This window comes from Phycodurus eques, chromosome 2 (genome assembly GCF_024500275.1).
Source record: "Phycodurus eques isolate BA_2022a chromosome 2, UOR_Pequ_1.1, whole genome shotgun sequence".
NCBI classification, from domain to species: Eukaryota; Metazoa; Chordata; class Actinopteri; order Syngnathiformes; family Syngnathidae; genus Phycodurus; species Phycodurus eques.
In genome coordinates, this window is record NC_084526.1 from 3,766,080 (window position 1) to 3,785,995 (window position 19,916).

At 43.1% G+C, this 19,916-nt stretch overlaps 1 protein-coding gene across 7 annotated transcripts; it reads left to right on the forward strand.

The window, feature by feature from the left end:
* The first annotated feature begins 354 nt into the window (after positions 1 to 354).
* On the forward strand, positions 355 to 18,591 carry hddc3 (HD domain containing 3). 7 transcript variants are annotated; one of them, XR_009767236.1, is made up of 6 exons: positions 355 to 570; positions 1,018 to 1,073; positions 1,491 to 1,731; positions 3,820 to 3,957; positions 4,105 to 6,443; positions 8,350 to 8,376. XR_009767236.1 is itself a non-coding variant. In XM_061664258.1 (5 exons), exons 1-4 carry the CDS (start codon positions 459 to 461, stop codon positions 3,948 to 3,950), a joined length of 540 nt encoding a protein of 179 aa, XP_061520242.1. In that variant the 5' UTR covers positions 355 to 458; the 3' UTR covers positions 3,951 to 3,957; positions 11,214 to 11,297. The 7 variants fall into 7 exon arrangements, 6 of the variants coding, with proteins under 6 accessions (XP_061520242.1, XP_061520224.1, XP_061520232.1 ...); XM_061664258.1 differs by lacking the exons at positions 4,105 to 6,443; positions 8,350 to 8,376 and adding an exon at positions 11,214 to 11,297; XM_061664240.1 differs by lacking the exon at positions 4,105 to 6,443 and having other exon boundaries at positions 8,350 to 8,439.
* Positions 18,592 to 19,916: the final 1,325 nt, after the last annotated feature.

Here is a 19,916-nt window from a genome sequence, read left to right on the forward strand (position 1 = left end):
ACAATGAACCCTAATTTGTTCTCAGTGGGCATGGCAGCGCCTTGCATGGCAGCAGTCGCCCATTGGTTTATGAATGTGTGTGTGAATGTGTGGCTTTGTAAAGCGCTTTGGGCACTGTGATGGTGTAGATAAAGCGCTATATAAGTGCAGTCCATTTACCGTTTATTATAAGATATCAAATAAACTAAAAAAAATTAATGCAGCTCAAGATTCAAATTAACCTTGCTGGTTGCATTCCTTAACTGAAGAGCACTGACGTCCGTATTATTGGTAAGCTTTTATTTTGAAGGTGGCTTTCGCCGCGAGTTGACGACCTATTACCGTAATGCCTCGTATGAACAAAAGTAGGGGCGGCTGGCTTGACTGCTACTTTACGAGTGGAGGCTGGCTTGACCGCGGTGTCTTGAACAACCTTCCATTGAGGAGTTATTTAATTCTCATTGCGTAAAGTGTACGCTATGGATTCAAACGCAGTGTTTCTGTTAGAGACAGTTAATTTCGCCGCTGAAAAGCATCGAAACCAGCGTCGTAAAGACGCAGAAAAAACGCCCTATATTAACCACCCGATCGGTAAGTGTCACTTTGCTGCGCATTCAGAAGACGGTTGTATACCTGTATTAAAGAAAATATTCAAAATATTCATTTATAATCTGCATGTTGTAGCTTGAAAAAAAAAACTGATCTGGAGAACAGTGAACGCTAAAGGAAAATATGAAAGGCCAGCTGTAGAACCAAGGAAAAGCGTTTTTATTTGATTTGTTTTTACTGGTTCATTCAACTGTTTGTATCTTCTGACTTATCCGTTATGTTATCCTCTATAGCACTTTGAGATATCACATTAAAAGTGCATTACATATAAAATGTATTACTTCAATAATGCAATGACTTAAGAACAAGTCCAGGCCATACCTTCATCATACATTGTTAATAAATTATTTCAGTGAAGAAATTGTATCGATAGATAAAAATCTTTGTAACACTGCTCTGTCTAATACCCTGCGCTGTTTTTATTGTTAGGAGTTGCGAGGATTCTCAGCCATGAAGCTGGCATCACTGACATCGTAGTATTACAAGTATGTATACTTTAAGTTGTATTCATGTAGTATATCTTCCACTGGTAGCGACATGTTGAACAACTGGTAAGCACATCTGGCTCACAATTCTGAGGACCTGGGTTCAAATCCGGCCTCGCCTGTGTGGAGTTTGCACGTTCTCCTCGTGCCTGCGTGGGTTTTCACCAGGTAAACATGCATGGTAGGTTAATTGACAACTCTAAATTGCCCATAGGTGTGAATGTGAGTGCGAATGGTTGTTTGCTTATATGTGCCCTGCGATTAGCTGGTGACCAGTTCAGGGTGTACCCCGCCTCTCGCCCGAAGATAGCTGGGATAGGCTCCAGCATACCCGCGACCCTACTGAGGATAAGCGGTGAATGAATGAATATCTTCCATTGCAAGCACTATCCAGTTTGTACCTTCCTTTCCTGCCAGGCTGCTCTGCTTCATGACACTTTGGAGGACACAGACACGAAGCCCGAAGAACTGGAAACAAAGTTTGGACAGATCGTTGCTGGTATTGTTCAGGAGGTGACAGACGTTAAGAGTCTCCCCAAAGCGGAGAGAAAGCGTCTACAGGTGGAACATGCGCCTCATTGTAGCCACCAGGCCAAACTGGTCAAACTGGCAGACAAACTGTACAACCTCAGGGATTTGAACCGCTGCACACCTGTTGGTAGGCACCTACTTGTCTGTCTGTTTTTAAACACAAAATAATTAAGATGGATTTAATGTCATTTTAATACTAGCTGAGGTAATTATTCCTTTAAAGGTCAGAGGACAAAGATTTAAAAAAAAATCTTGATAACTCTAGAACCCCTTTACCAACCACATCTGCCATTTCGAAGTGATTATGTAGCAGATATACAGCAGTTAAATCGATAAATATGATTCAGAATGCGCCGTCTGTTTGTTGCATCCAATGCCTTCCGGTCTTCATCTCTTTCCGGCGCTGTGATGTCACACTAGCCAAACATCCTTTTCATTCGCCGTTGTTCCATGCTGTTGTTCCCGTCCTTGTATATTTGTTGTTGTATGTTTTAGCAATGGCGGCACGGTGGCCGACTGGTTAGAGCGTCAGCCTCACAGTTCTGAGGACCCGGGTTCAATCCCCGGCCCCGCCTGTGTGGAGTTTGCATGTTCTCCCCGTGCCTGCGTGGGTTTTCTCCGGGCACTCCGGTTTCCTCCCACATCCCAAAAACATGCATGAATTGGAGACTCTAAATTGCCCATAAGCATGACTGTGAGTGCGACTGGTTGTTTGTACCTATGTGCCCTGCGATTGGCTGGCAACCAGTTCAGGGTGTACCCCACCTCCTGCCAGATGACAGCTGGGATAGGCTCCAGCACGCCCGCGACCCTAGTGAGAAGAAGCGGCTCAGAAAATGGATGGATGGATGGATGTTTTAGCAATGTCACGATGGTTTATTGTGTGGCATTTGGTTGTACAAATGGTTCAGGCAGCGGCAAGAGGTTTTTTTGGCTTTCCAAGTGAAAAAGGAATACGTGACCAGTGGATAGGGAAAGTCAATTGACAGGGGAAGAAACGTGGTCAGCTATGGGTGCCGAGCAAGCATTCCAAACTGTGCTGATCACTTCGAACTGCCGTGTTTTGAGAAAAGCTGAGCAGAAAGCATTAGATACAGAGGTAGAGGCTGAAATCAGCTGCGGTGCCAGTTATTTTTCCTATGGGCATCGAGACATCAACCGCCAGCAAAAGAACTAAATCTCGCAGCCGCCACGGTGCAGCGGCGAAGCGGCGCATACAAGAGGTGAGGATTTCCTTGTATATACCTACGACTCTATTATGGTTACGATGCACTTGGGAATAGGAAAAAAAGACCCACTCAGTACTTTTCAGTACTGTCGTCTGTACTTTTGCCTATGTGACAAGCCAACAGACACACGGCAAAGACTTTCTGTGCGGTGTGTTATAACGCTACTCCAGCGAGGGGCACACAATATATAGGAATACTGCATACGATGTAAAAGCTTGTGCCGTGTCACTGAAATGAATATATAATACGTATAGTCGTGCTAAAAAATATTGGCACCCCTGGCTGTATAAAAAGACATGCTTTTGACATACTGTCACATTGAGCCAGTGGCCACTTTCTTTTTCTGTTGTACAGCTGCTACTTGGCTGCCCGTCGTTGTCACTGTCAGGTTCCGACCTCCTGATCGGCTCAAACGTGCGGTTGGACGATGCCAAGTTCAGTTGGGTGCACCTGTACGTTGAAGTCCTCCTCCTCCGCATATTCCAACACGTTGCTCGCCATTGCGTATAGAGTGTAGCGCACTTGTGTTTGGCAAGTGCAACGTCACTTCTGGTAGCCTGGTTTACTGGTTTACATGGGGAAAATATGCAGAAATATAAGAATTTGAGTTTTCTACGGGCACTCCGGTTTCCTCCCACATCCCAAAAACATGCATTAATTGGAGACTCTAAATTGCCCGTCGGTGTGAATGTGAGTGCGGATGGTTGTTTGTTTGTATGTGCCCTGCGATTGGCTGGCAACCAGTTCAGGGTGTACCCCGCCTCCTGCCCGATGATAGCTGGGATAGGCTTCAGCACGCCCGCGACCCTCGTGAGGAGAAGCGGCTCAGAAAATGGATGGATAAGAATTTGAGAAGGGGGCCAATACTTTTTCGCGGCACTGTATACTTGAGAGACACTGTTGATTTCACATGTAATAAAAGGCATTTCCACAAAAACAAAGATTCAAGTAGCATTAGACTTGACCCTCTCTCGTGTGTTTTTAAGGTTGGACGGCAGAGCGGGTCCAGCAGTATTTTGTGTGGGCCTCTGATGTGGTAAAAGGCCTAAAAGGTACTAACTCAGCTCTGGAGGAGAAGTTGGAGGAGTTGTTCAGACAGAGAGGAATGCTGCTCTAACATGGCGGTGAGATGAAAGAGATCCAGTGTGAATCATAGTTTCGATTCGTAAATTTTGAAATAATTTTTTTTTTTTACATAAATGTGTTTTATAAGTTCTTCCTTATTTGCACAACTCACAAAAACTGTATTATCGATCCATTTTCTGTCGCAGGGCACATAAAGACAAACAACCATTCAACTCGCAAGGTCACATTCACACCTATGGACAATTTAAGAGTCTTCAATTAACCTAAGAAGCATGTTTTTGGAATGTGGGAGGAAACAGAAGTACCCAAAGAACATGCAAACGGAAAACACACAGGAAGGCGGATGTGCTAACCGCTCGGGCGCCGTGCCGCCAATTGTATTATCAACTCAAATAAATGATACTAAATAAAGAGGGAAGAGGTGGAAAGAGACATTTCATAATGAACAAATATCTAAGACAATCTGTAAGGACAGGTTGAAGGACGGGGCCAGTTTGCTTCTGAAGCACTGCTGAAGTGCCATTGATCAAGGACACTTCACAGCCCCCTTACTGATATGGCTAGCTAGAAAAGAATGGAACATTACCCTGGACATCAATAATGGGTTGTAATTAATATTGTGGATGTAAAAAAAAGCATAGTTTATGTACTGCTGACAAGCCTTTAAATTGGTGAAAATGTACATTTTGATGATGATATAGCTCCTTGATACAATACTTTTCTGATATGATTGACATAGTCAGAGACATTGACAACTACACTGCATTTTGACAAGGTGTGTTTGTAATATTTTGCTCAGCTTCTTTACCTACCAGGAGGGACACATTTCAGGGTTGAGTTTTATTTGACATTACAGCCAGAAACCAAAAATGTTGCGCTATCTTTGCCTGGCCAAAATGGACTAACTGAAAATAGTAATGTCCATATATAAAATAGGTAACAACCACACAGACACTGGTAGGGAAAAGTCCACAAAAGCAAAAGAGGTAGAGTCGTGTAGCGAATACGCCTTATGGAACACGTCAACGGCAACCCCCACAAGACACAGGAAATCTGGTTTATGTCACCTGAGCCATAAACTGATCATCAGTCCTCCTTCAGCCATTCCTACTGGTTTCTCGAACAATTACCCTTTTTTTGCGGACTGATTTAATGACCAAGAATTTGGGAAACCCTCTTTTCAAAGGTGACAGTTCGAGACAACAATGTATTTATTAGTCAGACAGGCCACAAGTTGAACCGGTAACTCCCAGACCTTCGCAGGGACTCGAATGAAGTACAATGGACCATCCGGGATCATTGGTGGGGCACGGGCGACACCCACTGGTGTTTAAGAGTCATTACAAGCTCATTATCAGCACCCACAGTTTTACAGTGATGAATGTTTGATTTTTTACAAACTTTGCACTAATGCTCCCAGTGTATATCATACCAATGTCACAAATGACTGTTTCTTGCAGGTCAGCTGGTTAAATCTGTTGTCAACCAAATATGATTGTGTTTACCTGAGACAACACGGAAATGTTACATAATGGACATCAAGTGTTCTAAGCCACCAAATAAGGTTAAAACACTCATTGCATAGATTAACCATGGTGTGTGAGACAATGCAAAAGCTGGGAATTTACTTTTTATTTTAGCTGCACTGGTTTTAGACCAGCGGCACGGTGGCCGACTGGTTGGAGCGTCAGCCTCACAGTTCTGAGGACCTGGGTTCAATCCCCGGCCCCGACTGTGTGGAGTTTGCATGTTCTCCCCGTGCCTGCGTGGGTTTTCTCCGGGCACTCCGGTTTCCTCCCACATCCCAAAAACATGCATAAATTGGAGACTCTAAATTGCCCGTAGGTGTGCATGTGAGTGCAAATGGTTGTCTGTTTGTATGTGCCCTGCGATTGGCTGGCAACCAGTTCAGGGTGTACCCCGCCTCCTGCCCGATGACAGCTGGGATAGGCTCCAGCACGCCCGCGACCCTCGTGAGGAGAAGCGGCTCAGGAAATGGATGGATGGATGGATGGATGGATGGTTTTAGACCACAGATGTTTCTAGAAGTGAAATTCAATATCAGAGGTGTGGTCTGTCCTTCCCGCTCTTGCCTTTTGGGGCAACCCCATTTTTCTTGGTACAAAAGACCGGAGCCTTTTATTCTCTTGCTTCTTGGTCTCCTGCGCCGCCGAAGACGCTGGCTCCCAGCCAAGAAGCCCCACTCCTCACCACTAGGTGGGGGAGGTGAGCCGAGACGGGCTAGGCCCGACCGAACCTTCCTTGCCGCGCCGACGATCGCTGACCACAGAGTTATTCTGCCAGCTCCCCAAACTACACGTTTGTGGAGTCCGGCAGGAAGGATTTACGGGCGCAGGTTTTCTCTGAGCACATGATGAACAACGTCACCCAAGCGCTTCGGCCACTGGCTCTTTTGCTTTTTCTTTTTTTCCTTTTCCTCCTTTTTCTTCAAACCAACCTGTCGGCACCCTTGCCCATCCATCAAGAGGATTGACCCGCCTGCCTAAATTTTGTTCTATGCAACGTGAGTACAACTTGCTGATTACCAAGTACAAATTGGTACATAATTGGGCTTATACTAACGATCACAGAAATGCCGCATCTCTCACCGCTCATCCTCATTCCACACTTTTTCCATTCCACATTCCACACGTTTGTCTGTACCGTTTTGTAGTAAAGTCCCTCTGCATTGTTCCCCCTGTAGTTTCCCCTGTAGATTTGTTTTCTCTAAAATTCCACTTCCTGTTGTGCACTTTGTGTGTTTGAATGAAACCGTAAAACCGCTGAAATCTAGAACTGTTGTTCTAGATTTCGGCTGTTAGGTCAAGCAGAATGGAGGATCTGTATCCTTTTAATGTTGGAACAGTTTTACTGTGTCACAGTGGAGTTTTTAAGCTGCTGCTGTGCTTTCTTAGTATTATAATGGCTATTTATTGAGAATCAGAGTCGATCAGTCCAACAGAACAAAGTTTCTAGAGGGGAGTGAGAAAAGAAGACAAAAGACAAAGTACTAACTGTAAACAAGATGAGAAAAGTAAATCCTTATATATCTAGAACAATGGCACATTAGATATGAGTGTTGTATGGGGCATTAGTGCTACACCCTGTGAGGGAAGGACAGGACAAGATAGAACAGGACAAGGACAAGAAGAAAGAAACACGCAGGACAAGGGTCGTGAAAACGGGTGTACAACTGAAGTGGGGTGGGATTGACTATGTAAATTATAAAAGTCTACAGGACGAGAGTATGAGTGAGGGGATACACAAGCAATTCGCATATTCATGAGTTATTTGTTGCAAGAAGTGAGTGGCCCCACACCCAGTGAAAAAGTCCCAGGGTTGTGTGCCTGCCAGGTACTGCTGCCTAACACTAAAAAACCCAGGGTTTTCTTACTCCTGCTGCAATTCCTAGAGGACAGCACAAAGGCTCTGTGTTTTAAACGAACAACTCAACGGCCTACAATTAGCCACCTTTCTTTTGTAAATGCAGCCATTTTTACCAGATTAGCTAGCGGTACACAGACGTGACACGCGTTAAGTGCTTGACTGATTGTCTAACAGGGACATCGGAATGTGGTCGACCACAAGAATACTCAGCTTGAAAAACAAGTTTTGGTCAACACCACCTTGTGTGATGTTGAAAATAGCATAGGCAAGTTGATGATTATTTTTCACAAAATAATGGCGAAACAGTCAACAGGCCTCCCTCCTATTTCTGCCATTGACATTTTGATTTTTCAATATGGTTTTATTTCATTTATTTTGAAGTGTTTTATTGCGGTGTCCTGGTACACTTTTTAAATTTTTCTTGATAGCACTACTTTCATGTACATGTTATATATACATACTTTTTTTTTGTAACCATGCAGCGCTTTGTGCGACTGTGGACATTGTAAATGTGCTATATAAATAAACACAGAAAATCCTGGTAAAAAAAATAGAAAAAAATGTAAAAGCAGGCCTACTGAGTGTGGTATGGAAGAAGGGTCGGTGTCGGCGTGAACGATGACTGAACAATAGACCCGAGATGGATAAATAGCTCGCTCGCGGCACATACTAGTTCACTTACTCAGTCAACTAGGAAACGAAGATGCAGAAAGTCTACAGCACTCAGCAGGCTTTGGATTTGATCCCGAACCAAGTCAACCCCTTGTGACTGATGGAGAAGACATTGCCCTTGAGCTGAGTCCAGACTCAGAATTTTTTTCTGTTAAGATTTCCTAAACATCCTATTTTCATTTGCTGATTATGGCAGTTGTGTTTTAGGAAAAGACGAAAAGAATGCAAAATCAAAACCAAGGAAGCATACGTGATGTTTTGGAATTATAATTCAAATGATATCTTTGCGTGGATTTCTAACCTTGATTGAGGTTTTTATAGCTCACATCATATTTCATTGCCCACATCTAAAAAATATGATCACCCTGCAGATGAGGAGACTTCACCGCCACCAGAAAAGAGAGGTCAACTGGAGACACACACTGGGCCAACAGAGAAGGCAAAAGAAGGCACAGTGTGGCATGAAGAACAGGTCGGAAGGCATCTCCATCACAGCCAAGTGGAATCCTACGCTGCAGATGGAGAGCCAACTGCATAGGTCAGAAGAACAGTGTCGAGTCGCTTACAGTTTCCTCTGTTTCGTCACTCTTGGCATGCTTCGAAATATTCAGGAGTCGACTGTTCAGCATGGACACCAGACACAGCATGACAGTTGGTTCATGGCCCTTCCTGAACTATTGCCGTTCATTGCCATCCTCCTCTTGCGTGGGGTGGTCAAACTTCCATCACTGCGTGATGCATGGTCAGCAAAACTGGGACACCCACTAATCATCGGAATTATGGTCCGAAACCGCTTCCAAGACCTCATGTGGCACCTACGAAAAGTGGAACGTTGCATTGGTGCCTATTGACAGTGGAGTGTGTTCACGTTTGTGTCACGTAAGGAGTAAGGTCAGTCACAGATTGCTATTGTCCCTGGGTGGAATAGAGCATTGTCCCTTTTGGATCTTGCTGGGGCGAAGAGTGTAGTGAGGAACACGGGTGAAACTTTGTTTGTGTCATGGTCTGTGTTTTGGTTTGGGTTGTGTTTAGTTTTGTTCCATGTTTGTCGTGTGCTCATTAAGTTGTTGTGTCCACCTGTTCTCGTCTGCTTTGTGTCGACCAATCAGCTCTCTCCAGCCACTCATGTCTTGTCCAGGTGTTCCTCGTTGTCTCGTCTATCTGTTTGTATTTAGTTCCCTGGTTTCTTTCAGTTCTTGTCGGTTCATTGTCGTTGTCACGTGTCTCTGCCATGTCATAGTCGTCAGTTGTCTTTATCATTGTGGTATGTCATTGTCAGGTGTCATTTTCCCTTTCTATTCCACGTCTTACTCACAAGTCATAGTTTGTTTCCAGTTTTAGATATTCGAGTGTTTCTTTGTTACTTTGATTTGATTGGTATCTGTTGTGGGACTTTGTTCAGTTTTCCCTTTTCTAAGATTAAATATTATTTTGAGACTCCCGCACTCCTGCCTTGCCTCCCTGCTTCCCTCCAATTGGGTCCACCATGTTCTTACCTTGTGTTACTCGCCCTCGCCCTAACCACGTACGTGACAGTTTGGGACCACTCAGAGTTCGCAGGTGGGTCGCCACTTTGCGGTTGCCTTACTGGGCTAGATGCATAAGAACCCGTTGCAACTACTCACCTGAAGACTAGGCAAAATGAGAACCTCTTCGGGTTCTCATTTTTGCTCAGGAATTCTCCTCATAGATCTCATAATTGTTGTACTGTATATTTCTATGACTTTACTTTCCTATCCTACCTGGCCGAGATGAACCGGAGCTACTTGGAAGATAGGGCGTTCAAATTTTACAAAATGCTTAGGAAAGGTGCCTCGATGCAAATTTTAAAGGGGACATATTTTGCCAAACCAACTTTTTCTAGTACTTGTGATGTAATATTGTCTCTATGGTATCTCGGTAAGCATGTGAAATATGAATTAAAATCATCCACGCATTCCTGAGTTGTAGACATTTTTCTGCTGAGAGGCCTGAAATCAGGTCATTCGAATTTCGTGTGCTCATCATCCCATAAGCAGCCGAATACAAACGACATTGAAACTTTTTTTCAGTAACCTAAACATCCCTCAGTTAACTTCAGAAAGTAAAGAGTTTTTGACGCCCCATTAACCCTCGCAGATACATTAGGCCTTAAACAATATGCCAACAGGTAGAGCTTCAGGCAATGATGGGTTTCTATAAACATTTCTGGTGTATACTTGAGCCACTATTTTTCAGAGTGGTGATAGAGATATAGAGATATGTGGCGATATATTACCCACAATCCTTTTAAGGCAGAAAATATTTAAAGCAACAGACCACAGACAATTACAGACTACATGAAGATGCTTGAGAGCTTCACGCAAGACAAAAAAAAACAATTAAATACAATTATTTTAATAAAATAAAGTAGTACAGAACGGTAAATGTAAACAAACATGCATGAAGAATATAGTCTTTGTGAACAATGGCAATGCAAACATAATTTTTTTACATGTATGAAATATAAAACAATTTCCATCCAGAAAAAAACTGTAAACACAAAATATAAAATACAGAAATGTGTGAGGGACAAAAGTTCGAGTGAGAAAGAAAAAGAACAGAAAATAACTTTTTCCCCTTCATTTATTCATAAAACAAAACATACAAACCCAATTGCCAGAATGATATACAATCAGTGGCTATAGGCAGATTATCAAAAATATGTTTATAGATCCAGGGTTTTGATGGCTTCTGCAGTATGATCCTAATATATTGTTGGACTTAATTTTAGTATCTATATTTATTATAATCATTGTAGAAACACTACATGGGTAGAATTTGTGAATTATTAAAAAATGTATTTTATTAATCAGTAAACATTTTGCAAAAAATGTGAAATAAAAGTATATCATTTGTAGTAATATGTAAACATGAATGAAGCCTAAATATCAAATATTGTAATCTTTGGGGCGGCACGTTGGTGCCTGGTTACCACATCTGCCTTTCAGTTCTGAGGACCAGGGTTCAAATCGCCTGTGTGGAGTTTGCATGTTCTCCCCGTGCCTGCGTGGGTTTTCTCCAAGCACTCCGGTTTCCTCCCACATCCCCAAAAAAATGTATGATAAGTTAATTGGCTCCAGTATGCCCGCGACCCTTGTGAGGATAAAGCGGTACAGAACATGGATGGATGTAATCTTTGGTTGCTCTGTGCTGACATGTTGTGGTAAAATACATTGTAGATGTTTTATTTTATTCTTGATCAAATATTTTGCAGGGAAAGTCCGCAAGCTCGAGACCGAACGTCAGCAATACTCGACGTCGCGCGATGACACCGACTAGGAAAAGTGGAGTCGAATTCATTTGAAACAGTGCTGTCCTTTCCTATGTTCCAAAAGAGGCACCTTTTCATGTCTCCTTGACCAAATGACCTATTCCCACAAAGGTTAAAATTGGTAGGAGGTTAGGCGATTGGAGAATCTGAAGGGGGCCAGAGTTTGTGTAGGCATTTATAGGGGTGTAGCTGCTGAGGCACCTTACTGTTTGCTGCCTTGGCTGGATAAAAGTGAAATAAATATATAAAATTGGTGCGATCACTTAAAAGATTGGGGAGTGAGGTGAAAAGCAATAAAATGACCGGCCAAGCAGGTGAAAATAAAGGTAAATTGGGGGTGAATAGTACAGTATATCAGGAGAAATGGGACAGAATAAGGAAGGAGGGAAAAGGGGGTGATGAAGAAAAGAAAGGCAATGTGAAGGAAAGTACGAAACACGGAAAAGACAGGGAAATGAGCTAGAACAGGTTGGTTGGAAGTGGAATCAGGTGAGATGATATGTGAGGAGGATTAGGGAAGTATGGTAACATACCTGGCGGCACGGTGGCCGACTGGTTAGAGTGTCAGCCTCACAGTTCTGAGGACCGGGGTTCAATCCCCCGCCTGTGTGGAGTTTGCATGTTCTCCCTGTGCCTGCGTGGGTTATCTCCGGGCACTCCGGTTTCCTCCCACATCCCAAAAATATGCATTAATTGGAGACTCTAAATTGCCCGTAGGTGTGACTGTGAGTGCGAATGGTTGTTTGTTTGTATGTGCCCTGCGATTGGCTGGCAACCAGTTCAGGGTGTACCCCGCCTCCTGCCCGATGATAGCTGGGATAGGCTCCAGCACGCCCGCGACCCTAGTGAGGAGAAGCGGCTCAGAAAATGGATGGATGGATGGATGGTAACATACCTGAGAAGTTGAATCTAGTAATTTGGTTTGTTGGTATGGGTGGAGTAGTGAAAATGAATCCATTAAAACAAACTCAAGAGTCGGAGAGAATGTGATGAGATCAAATTTGCTAAAGTTCTAAATGATAGTAATGTGTTATTGGGATGTTCAGATATGAACCAAATGTGTTTCTTTTTTAATAAATCTGCAAAAATGTCAACAATTTAGTTTTGTTTCTGTCAATATGGGGTGCTGTGTGTACATTGAGTAAAAAAAAAATGTACAAATGATTTTAGCAAATGGCTGCAATATAACAAAGAGTGACAAATTTAAGGGGGGCTGAATGCTTTCCGTACCCAATGTATATTACTGGGTCACAGATAAAAGAGTGCACTACTACCATGAATTTAGTTTAGCCAATGAATTGAAAACAAAAGGGTTAATTTAGGGGGAGTGCCTACACAGCAGGGGGAGTGTCCAGTTGAAAGGAACCAACATATTGTTTATATATATATATATTCATTGTCTCAGTTAGGACCATATATGTTCGCCAAAGTCAAATTGTTATTACCAATGCTCCCTGTGACAATGACATATCAGCCATTAGGGTCCGAAATAACCGTCGACATTGAGAATGGAACCGATTTATTGATAAGAATGGCTGCCCCCCTGTGCTGCTTGAAAATGTAAATAGTAAAGTTGGCCAACCCAACCCCTTTGAAGCCTTGCATGGTCAGATGATTAAAAAGGAGTTTCTTGAAGAAAATCAATTTTAGCATTCAGTTCGTTCAGAGGATTACTTTGTTCCGTTTAACAGGGGAATTGACCCCTCTAACATTCCAACTGACAAACCTTAGGGCACTGCCTATTGGCTTTAGATTGTCAGAACTCAGAAAAGAGGTGATATATAACTCCCTCTACAGTATATAAGCATACCACATGGCTTAACTGGATTAACATGGATGTTCAGTAGCAGTGCACCAAAAGATACAATGAAAATGAGAATGAAAACCACAACCTTGGAAAAAATTTAAATAAATAAAATAAAAATTAAGAAAATGGAAAACACAGTCCCCTTCCCCACACCTCCCTTATCCCTAGCTTAAACCATGCCCCAGCTGATAGCATAGGATACCAAAACAGCTGGGACATTGGTAATGCTTCCAACATGTTCACTACTTCCTACATTCCCTTTCAACTCCCGCAGCTGTAACACTGTTTACCTCCAATACCGGAGCTGTCGTGAACGGAACAGAGGATAGGACCCAAAAATGCACGACTCCAAAACAAATGGACAGTTTAAAAAAAAAGATAGGTTTTCATATACGGGCAGAGGTCGGTACACAGGCAGGCAACCCAAAAAAGGCAACAGTATCCAAAAACATGAGGCAAAAAGGTGAGGTCGATAATCGGAACAGGCGCTAGTATTTCTGTGAGTCTTTGACGTGGAAAGAAGGAATGCTGGAACGCGACGACAAGGTACAACGAACTGCCGAGGAGAGCGAATGAGACACGAGGTTAAATGCAAGGGGTAATTAGGGTGAACGAGGCACAGGTGGTGAAGATGCTCTCAGGAGCAGGTGTGTGTGAAACAGGGGGAAGACAAAAACCGGAACACACACCCATGACAGGAGCGAGTCAACAAGAAGCCGTGATGGGCATGTAGCACATGTACGGCACCCACCATCAATTCGTTGTGATACATTTAGCTAATAAGAATGAAAGATAACAAATTGTAAATATGAACTCAAATGAGTGATCAGCATGTCACAACAATAGCAACAGCAACTAATTGTTGAAGCTTTGTAGGTGGAATTCTTTCCCATTCCTGCTTGATGTAAAGCTTCTGCTGTTCAACAGTCCGGGGTCTCCGTTGTCGTATTTTACGCTTCATAATACGCCACACATTTTCAATGGGAGACAGGTCTGGACTGCAGGCAGCCCAGTCTAGTACACCCACTCTTTTACTACGAAGCCACGCTGTTGTAACAAATGCAGAATGTGGTTTGGCATTGTCTTGCTGAAATAAGCAGGGGCGTCCATGAAAAAGACGTTGCTTGGATGGCAGCATTTGTTTCTCCAAAACCTGTATGTACCTTTCAGCATTAATGGTGCCTTCACAGATGTGTATGTTACCCATGCCGTTGGCACTAACACAGCCCCAAACCATCACAGATGCTGGCTTTTGAACTTTTCGTTCATAAGAGTCCAGATGGTTCTTTTCCTTTTTGGCCCGCAGGACACAACTTCCACAATTTCCAAAAACAATTTGAAATGTGGACTCATCGGACCACAGAACACTTTTCCACTTTCAATCAGTCCATCTTAGATGAGCTCGGGCCCACAGAAGCCGGCGGTGTTTCTGGGTGTTGTTGATAAATGGCTTTTGCTTTGCATAGTAGAGTTTCAAGTTGCACTTACGGATGTAGCGCCGAATTGTATTTACTGACATTGGTTTTCTGAAGTGTTCCTGAGCCCATGTGGTGATATCCTTTACACATTGATGTCGGTTTGTGATGCAGTACCGTCTGAGGGCATTCAATGTTGGTTTTCGGCCTTGCCGCTTACATGCAGTGATTTCTCCAGATTCTCTGAACCTTTTGATGATTATGGACCATAGATGATGAAATCCCTAAATTCCTTGCAATTGTACGTTGAGGAACATTGTCCTTAAACTGTTCGACTATTTTCTCACGCACTTGTTCACAAAGAGGTGAACCTCGCCCCATCTTTGCTTGCGAATGACTAAGCAATTTAGGGAAGCTCCTTTTATACCCAATCATGGCACCCACCTGTTCCCAATTAGCCTGTTAACCTGTGGGATGTTCCAAACAGGTGTTTGATGCGCATTCCTCAACTTTCTCAGTCTTTTTTGCCACCTGTCCCAGCTTTTTTGGAACGTGTTTCACCCATAAAATTCTAAGTTAATGATTATTTGCCAAAAACAATAAAGTTTATCAATTTTGACATGAAATACCTTGTATTTGTAGTGTATTCAATTACATGTAGGTTGAACATGATTTGCAAATCATTGTAGTCTGTTTTTATTTATGTTTACCACAACGTCCCAACTTCTTTGGAATTGGGGTTGTACTGACGCTTCCCTAGCAATAGCCAACACGTTCAGTAGTAAAGTTATAGAAAGTGGAGCACATTCTGTCTCTGGGTGGCTCGGTCTCAGGGCGTGATGGGAACATTGGACTGAATTTCCGAACGGACCCCAAACACTAGGGTGAAGCTACGATTGGTCTGCAACTGCATGACGTCACGACGGGAAGCAGTTTTGGCCACAAAGCAAACGGACAAGAACTTCTGAGGTCTCTTTTCCATGGGCGGACCAATCTGACTGCTACTGTGAATAAGGGAGAAGGGACTTGGGGCGAAGCTATATCCAAGTGTGCTACAAAAAATATCGAAGAGTGCCCGTCAAACAAGGTTGCAACTGAAATATTAGATTTGAACAAATGGGCAAATACAAACATGTTTGATGGAGGTCTTGGTCCCGATTTGGGCCCGGCTCCCACCAAACAAAAACTTTTAATCATTTTAGAAAGACACAATCAGCAATTGGAAGCAACAAAATTAACTATTTTAGTCTGCAAAGCAAAACATGAAAAATTAATAATAATAAAAAATTAAAAATAGAAACTTGGAGGATGAGGTAATATTTACATAGAAACTAATTGGAGAGAAACATTTTTGTTCCTCACGTCTTGTTCGGGAAGTTTCAAGTGGCGGAGGAAGGGTCATCCTCTCCCCCTTTTTAACAAAAGGGGGCGAGATACACATACATATCAACCATGTGGTGACGTCATTCCTGAACAGCAAAAGATTCATACTCTCACCCAAAAGTCATTTAAAACTCACAGAGATGCTAAGACAAGCCAAACTTCATTTCCAAACAAATGCACAAGCTAACCTAGCAGGCTTACTAGGGGACCATGACGACACGTTACACAATTGTGAACTAGCCATGGAAGATAAATTGGCAGTATAAAGCACACCACAGGAAAACCCAAACATGACATTGTTTACAGATGGGCACAGTCATTTTGACCGAAACATGGCACATGTAGTCGCGTCATATGAAATCACGACACCAAATATCGGAGAAGAGAATGTGTTTTCAATCCTCGAAGCAGAAAAACTACCACCACCACACTCGGCCCAGTTAGCAGAACTCCATGCGGCCCATCGGGCATGTTAATGTTAAGGTAAGACTGTAAACGTATACACAGACTCGGCCTACGTCATGCAGGGCACTGCTTGTACACATAGCTGCATGGCAAAGAAGCGATTTTACTGACCACTACAGGCACACTAGTGATGCAACACAAATTGCTCCTCGAATTGGCAGTATCTGTAAAATTACCTCATGCAGTCTCACTCATTCCTTCTAAAGCTGACACATTTAAAGCACATAGTAACACCAGTGCTGAATTAGCAACCAGGCAGGCTGGGAGATGTGCTTTTCTCTCCCTTCTCTCACCCATACAGATGTACAGTGTGTCAGACCTGGACATTGCCAAACAGTTGTCCATCCTGCTGCCCACCCTCATGAGGAGGAAAAGGACTGCGGACCAAAGACCCGCGAGGCGTCCCAGATGAGTATAAATTAGTTGACCAAATTGCAGCAGGTTTCGAGTCTACTTTCGTATGGATAACCCCCAACAAAAGCATAAATCGCATAAACTACATACATTGTAATGTTCAAAGGTTGACACATTTTACACGTATCGCTTCGAGGAGGTGCATGCCCAACTGGTTGCCACCTCGTTAGTTGCCTATCAGAACAGACTGGCACTCAACTCCATATTGGCAGTAAGAGGAGGCGTGTGCTCCATGTTTGGCGAAAGCTGCTGCACATTCATTCCCAGTAATATGGCCCCAGACGAGAGCCTCACCAAAACACGTAACGGTCTGAGGGCCTTATCTAATGAACTTAAAGAACAATCAGGAATAACTGATCCGTTTCATGATCTACTGGAAAGATTGTTTGGCAAATGGAAAGGGATAATTGGTAGTTTGATTATCTCAATTGGCACTATACTTGGGGGTTTTTCTATTTTGCGGTTATTGTTGTTGTATTCCCTTCATTAGGGCGCTGATCATCAGCTGCATCAATCGAATGGTGGGTCGTCTGGAGAACCACTCCCCCTATACCAAATCCCGGAGAGGACGGCCCTCCTGCAGGATCCAGAGGAGGAAACATCTGAGCTCCAACTGGATCTGGCGGCGTTGGACTTGGCACACTACGACCTGGAACTGGATGCAGATATCATCTTTGGACCTGATGTCGACGTGGGACTTTAGTGCAGGGTCTACATTACACAATGTCGCTAATGTTAACACATGGTACCGCTGCTGCGGGGAATGTTTATTACTTCGGCTGCTCATTGTATATATGGGGTTCCGAGGACCTCATGGACTTTTAGGGGGAGTTAGTCCCCACACTTCTGTTCAAAACACACTGTTAGATTTTCCAAATGTCGCACACAACCACTGCTGGACTTTTAAGTCAAACGTGTTGGGGGGCCGGGTACTTCGGTGTTGGCATGGGGGTTGACATATAGGACACACATAAAGTGCCATGCACACACACTTAGGGAGAAGTAGTCCCCACCTTTTTTCTCTAATACATATTGTTAGGTTTTTCCAACTGTCGCAGACACCTACCCACTGCCCAGTGCCGGAGTTTAAGTCAAACCCGTTGGGGGGCCGGGTACTTCGGTGTTGGGTATGGGGGTCTACATCTAGGATACACATAGTTCACACACAATATTTGTGAGGTGACCCAGTTGGGCCACCTCAACAGCGAGAGTTGTTAGAAATTACTGGCTGCACGCTTACACAACACTGCATACACTTTTGTTTGATACATCCCATTACAGATAAGCATCCAGATATCCTTCTAAAAATATAATTGCATTACACTTGGTTGTACCGACACAACAAACGCAGAACATATCAACATAGGGTGCAGTGGGAAGTTCACTCCGGGCGCGCTCTCCGCACCCCGGAACCTTCAATAACTCAGAGCGGTGGTAGTGTGTGTGCCACTCGATGTAAGTAAAACTGACACATTCAATATGGCGGATGTAAAAAAGGCCCATGAGAGGATGTATGTATTACTCGTGCACTCACTGTAGTTGTCTCGGCATGCTGCACTATTTGCATATACTGGCCACTCATGCCAGAGTAGCATCTGCTCCATTTGCACACTGATTGAGGAGTATCTGCAACATTTGCACAACCAACATTGTCCCAGACTATCGCACTACTCGTCACTTTAAACCGCATACACTCCTTGAAGTCTCGGCGCCCTTTGCACAATGGTCATTGCACCGGACTATTATAATATTAGTCATTCAAACTGCTCTAAGTGCTAGAGGACTCTGCATCTTTTTGCACAATTGTTTTTTGTTAATGTCTTTATGTCTCCAAAGTGTTCTGTAAATTGACTGTCTGTTGTCGTACTAGAGCGGCTCCAACTACCGGAGACAAATTCCTTGTTTGTTTTTGGACATGCTTGGAAAATAAAGATGATTCTGATTCTGATTCTGATGTACTGACGCATCCTTAGCAATAGCCAACACGTTCAGTAGTAAAGTTATAGAAATTGGAGCACACTCTGTCTCTGGGTGCCGCGGTCTCGGGGCGCGATGGGAACATTGGATTGAATTTCCGGACGGACCCCAAACACTAGGGTTAAGCTACGATTGGCCCACGACTGCATGACGTCACTTCTGCGGTCTCTTTTCCATGGGCATTGTTCTGGACCAAGTGGACCAAAAGTCATTTTAAGTTCAATAAATTGCTGAGATTTAAAAAATAATAACTTTGAAAAGGAAATTTGAGATGGGTCTATTGCTTGCGAACATGGAAGCGTCCAGTGTTCTATCACTGGACGCTTGAGGAAACTCACCTAACAGAAGTGAGCAATTGATTATTTGCTGCAAATCAGCTAACACAGACTTCGCAAGAGATTTGAAAAAGTCAGGTGGTATTGAGTTAAGACAGCTTGTTGATGGTTTCAGCTGCTGAACCGGTTTCTCTACAGTTTTTTGGTCAACTATATAAAATTCTGACATGGTAATAGAGTTTTCAGATCTATCGTTTTATCATTTTGCTGATTTGTGCTGATATTTAACCTGATGGATTGTATTTTTTCACGAAAATAACAAGAAAATTCATTACATTTATCCACTTTTAGGAGTTCTGGAGCTATTTGATTTGTGTGTGTGTGGGGGGGGGGGGGGGGTGTTGCAAGCTTGTCAACCACAGCAAACAGTATTGTTGAAGTTCTTACTGAGGATTTCAGAAAAGTGTTGCTGTCTAGCCCTGACTAACTCTTGGTTAAAATTACAAAGACTTAGTCTGTAGAGGTCATAATTAATTTGGAGTTTAGTTTTTCTCCACTTACATTATGCTTTACTACCCTTTTATTTAGAGGTCTTTACCATCATTGTCCTCTTCCACTGTGTTCTAGGTCACCTCAAGATTGTCTTAGTTTTAATAGGAGTGACAGCATTCATGACATTTGAGATTTTCCAGGTGAAATTATCCAAAAGTTCATCAACTGTCTCAGCATTCACAGTTTGTGGCACAGCTATGGTGGTGGTACTCTCATTGATGTACCTTTTCTTAATAGACATAAAGGTTGTCTGAACTTTTGGAAGAATCTGTAATTCAAAGAATACACAAAAATGGTCAGAAATAGCTATATCCTTAATGTCAACTGAGAGACTTTCAACATCCTTAGGTGACCAGGT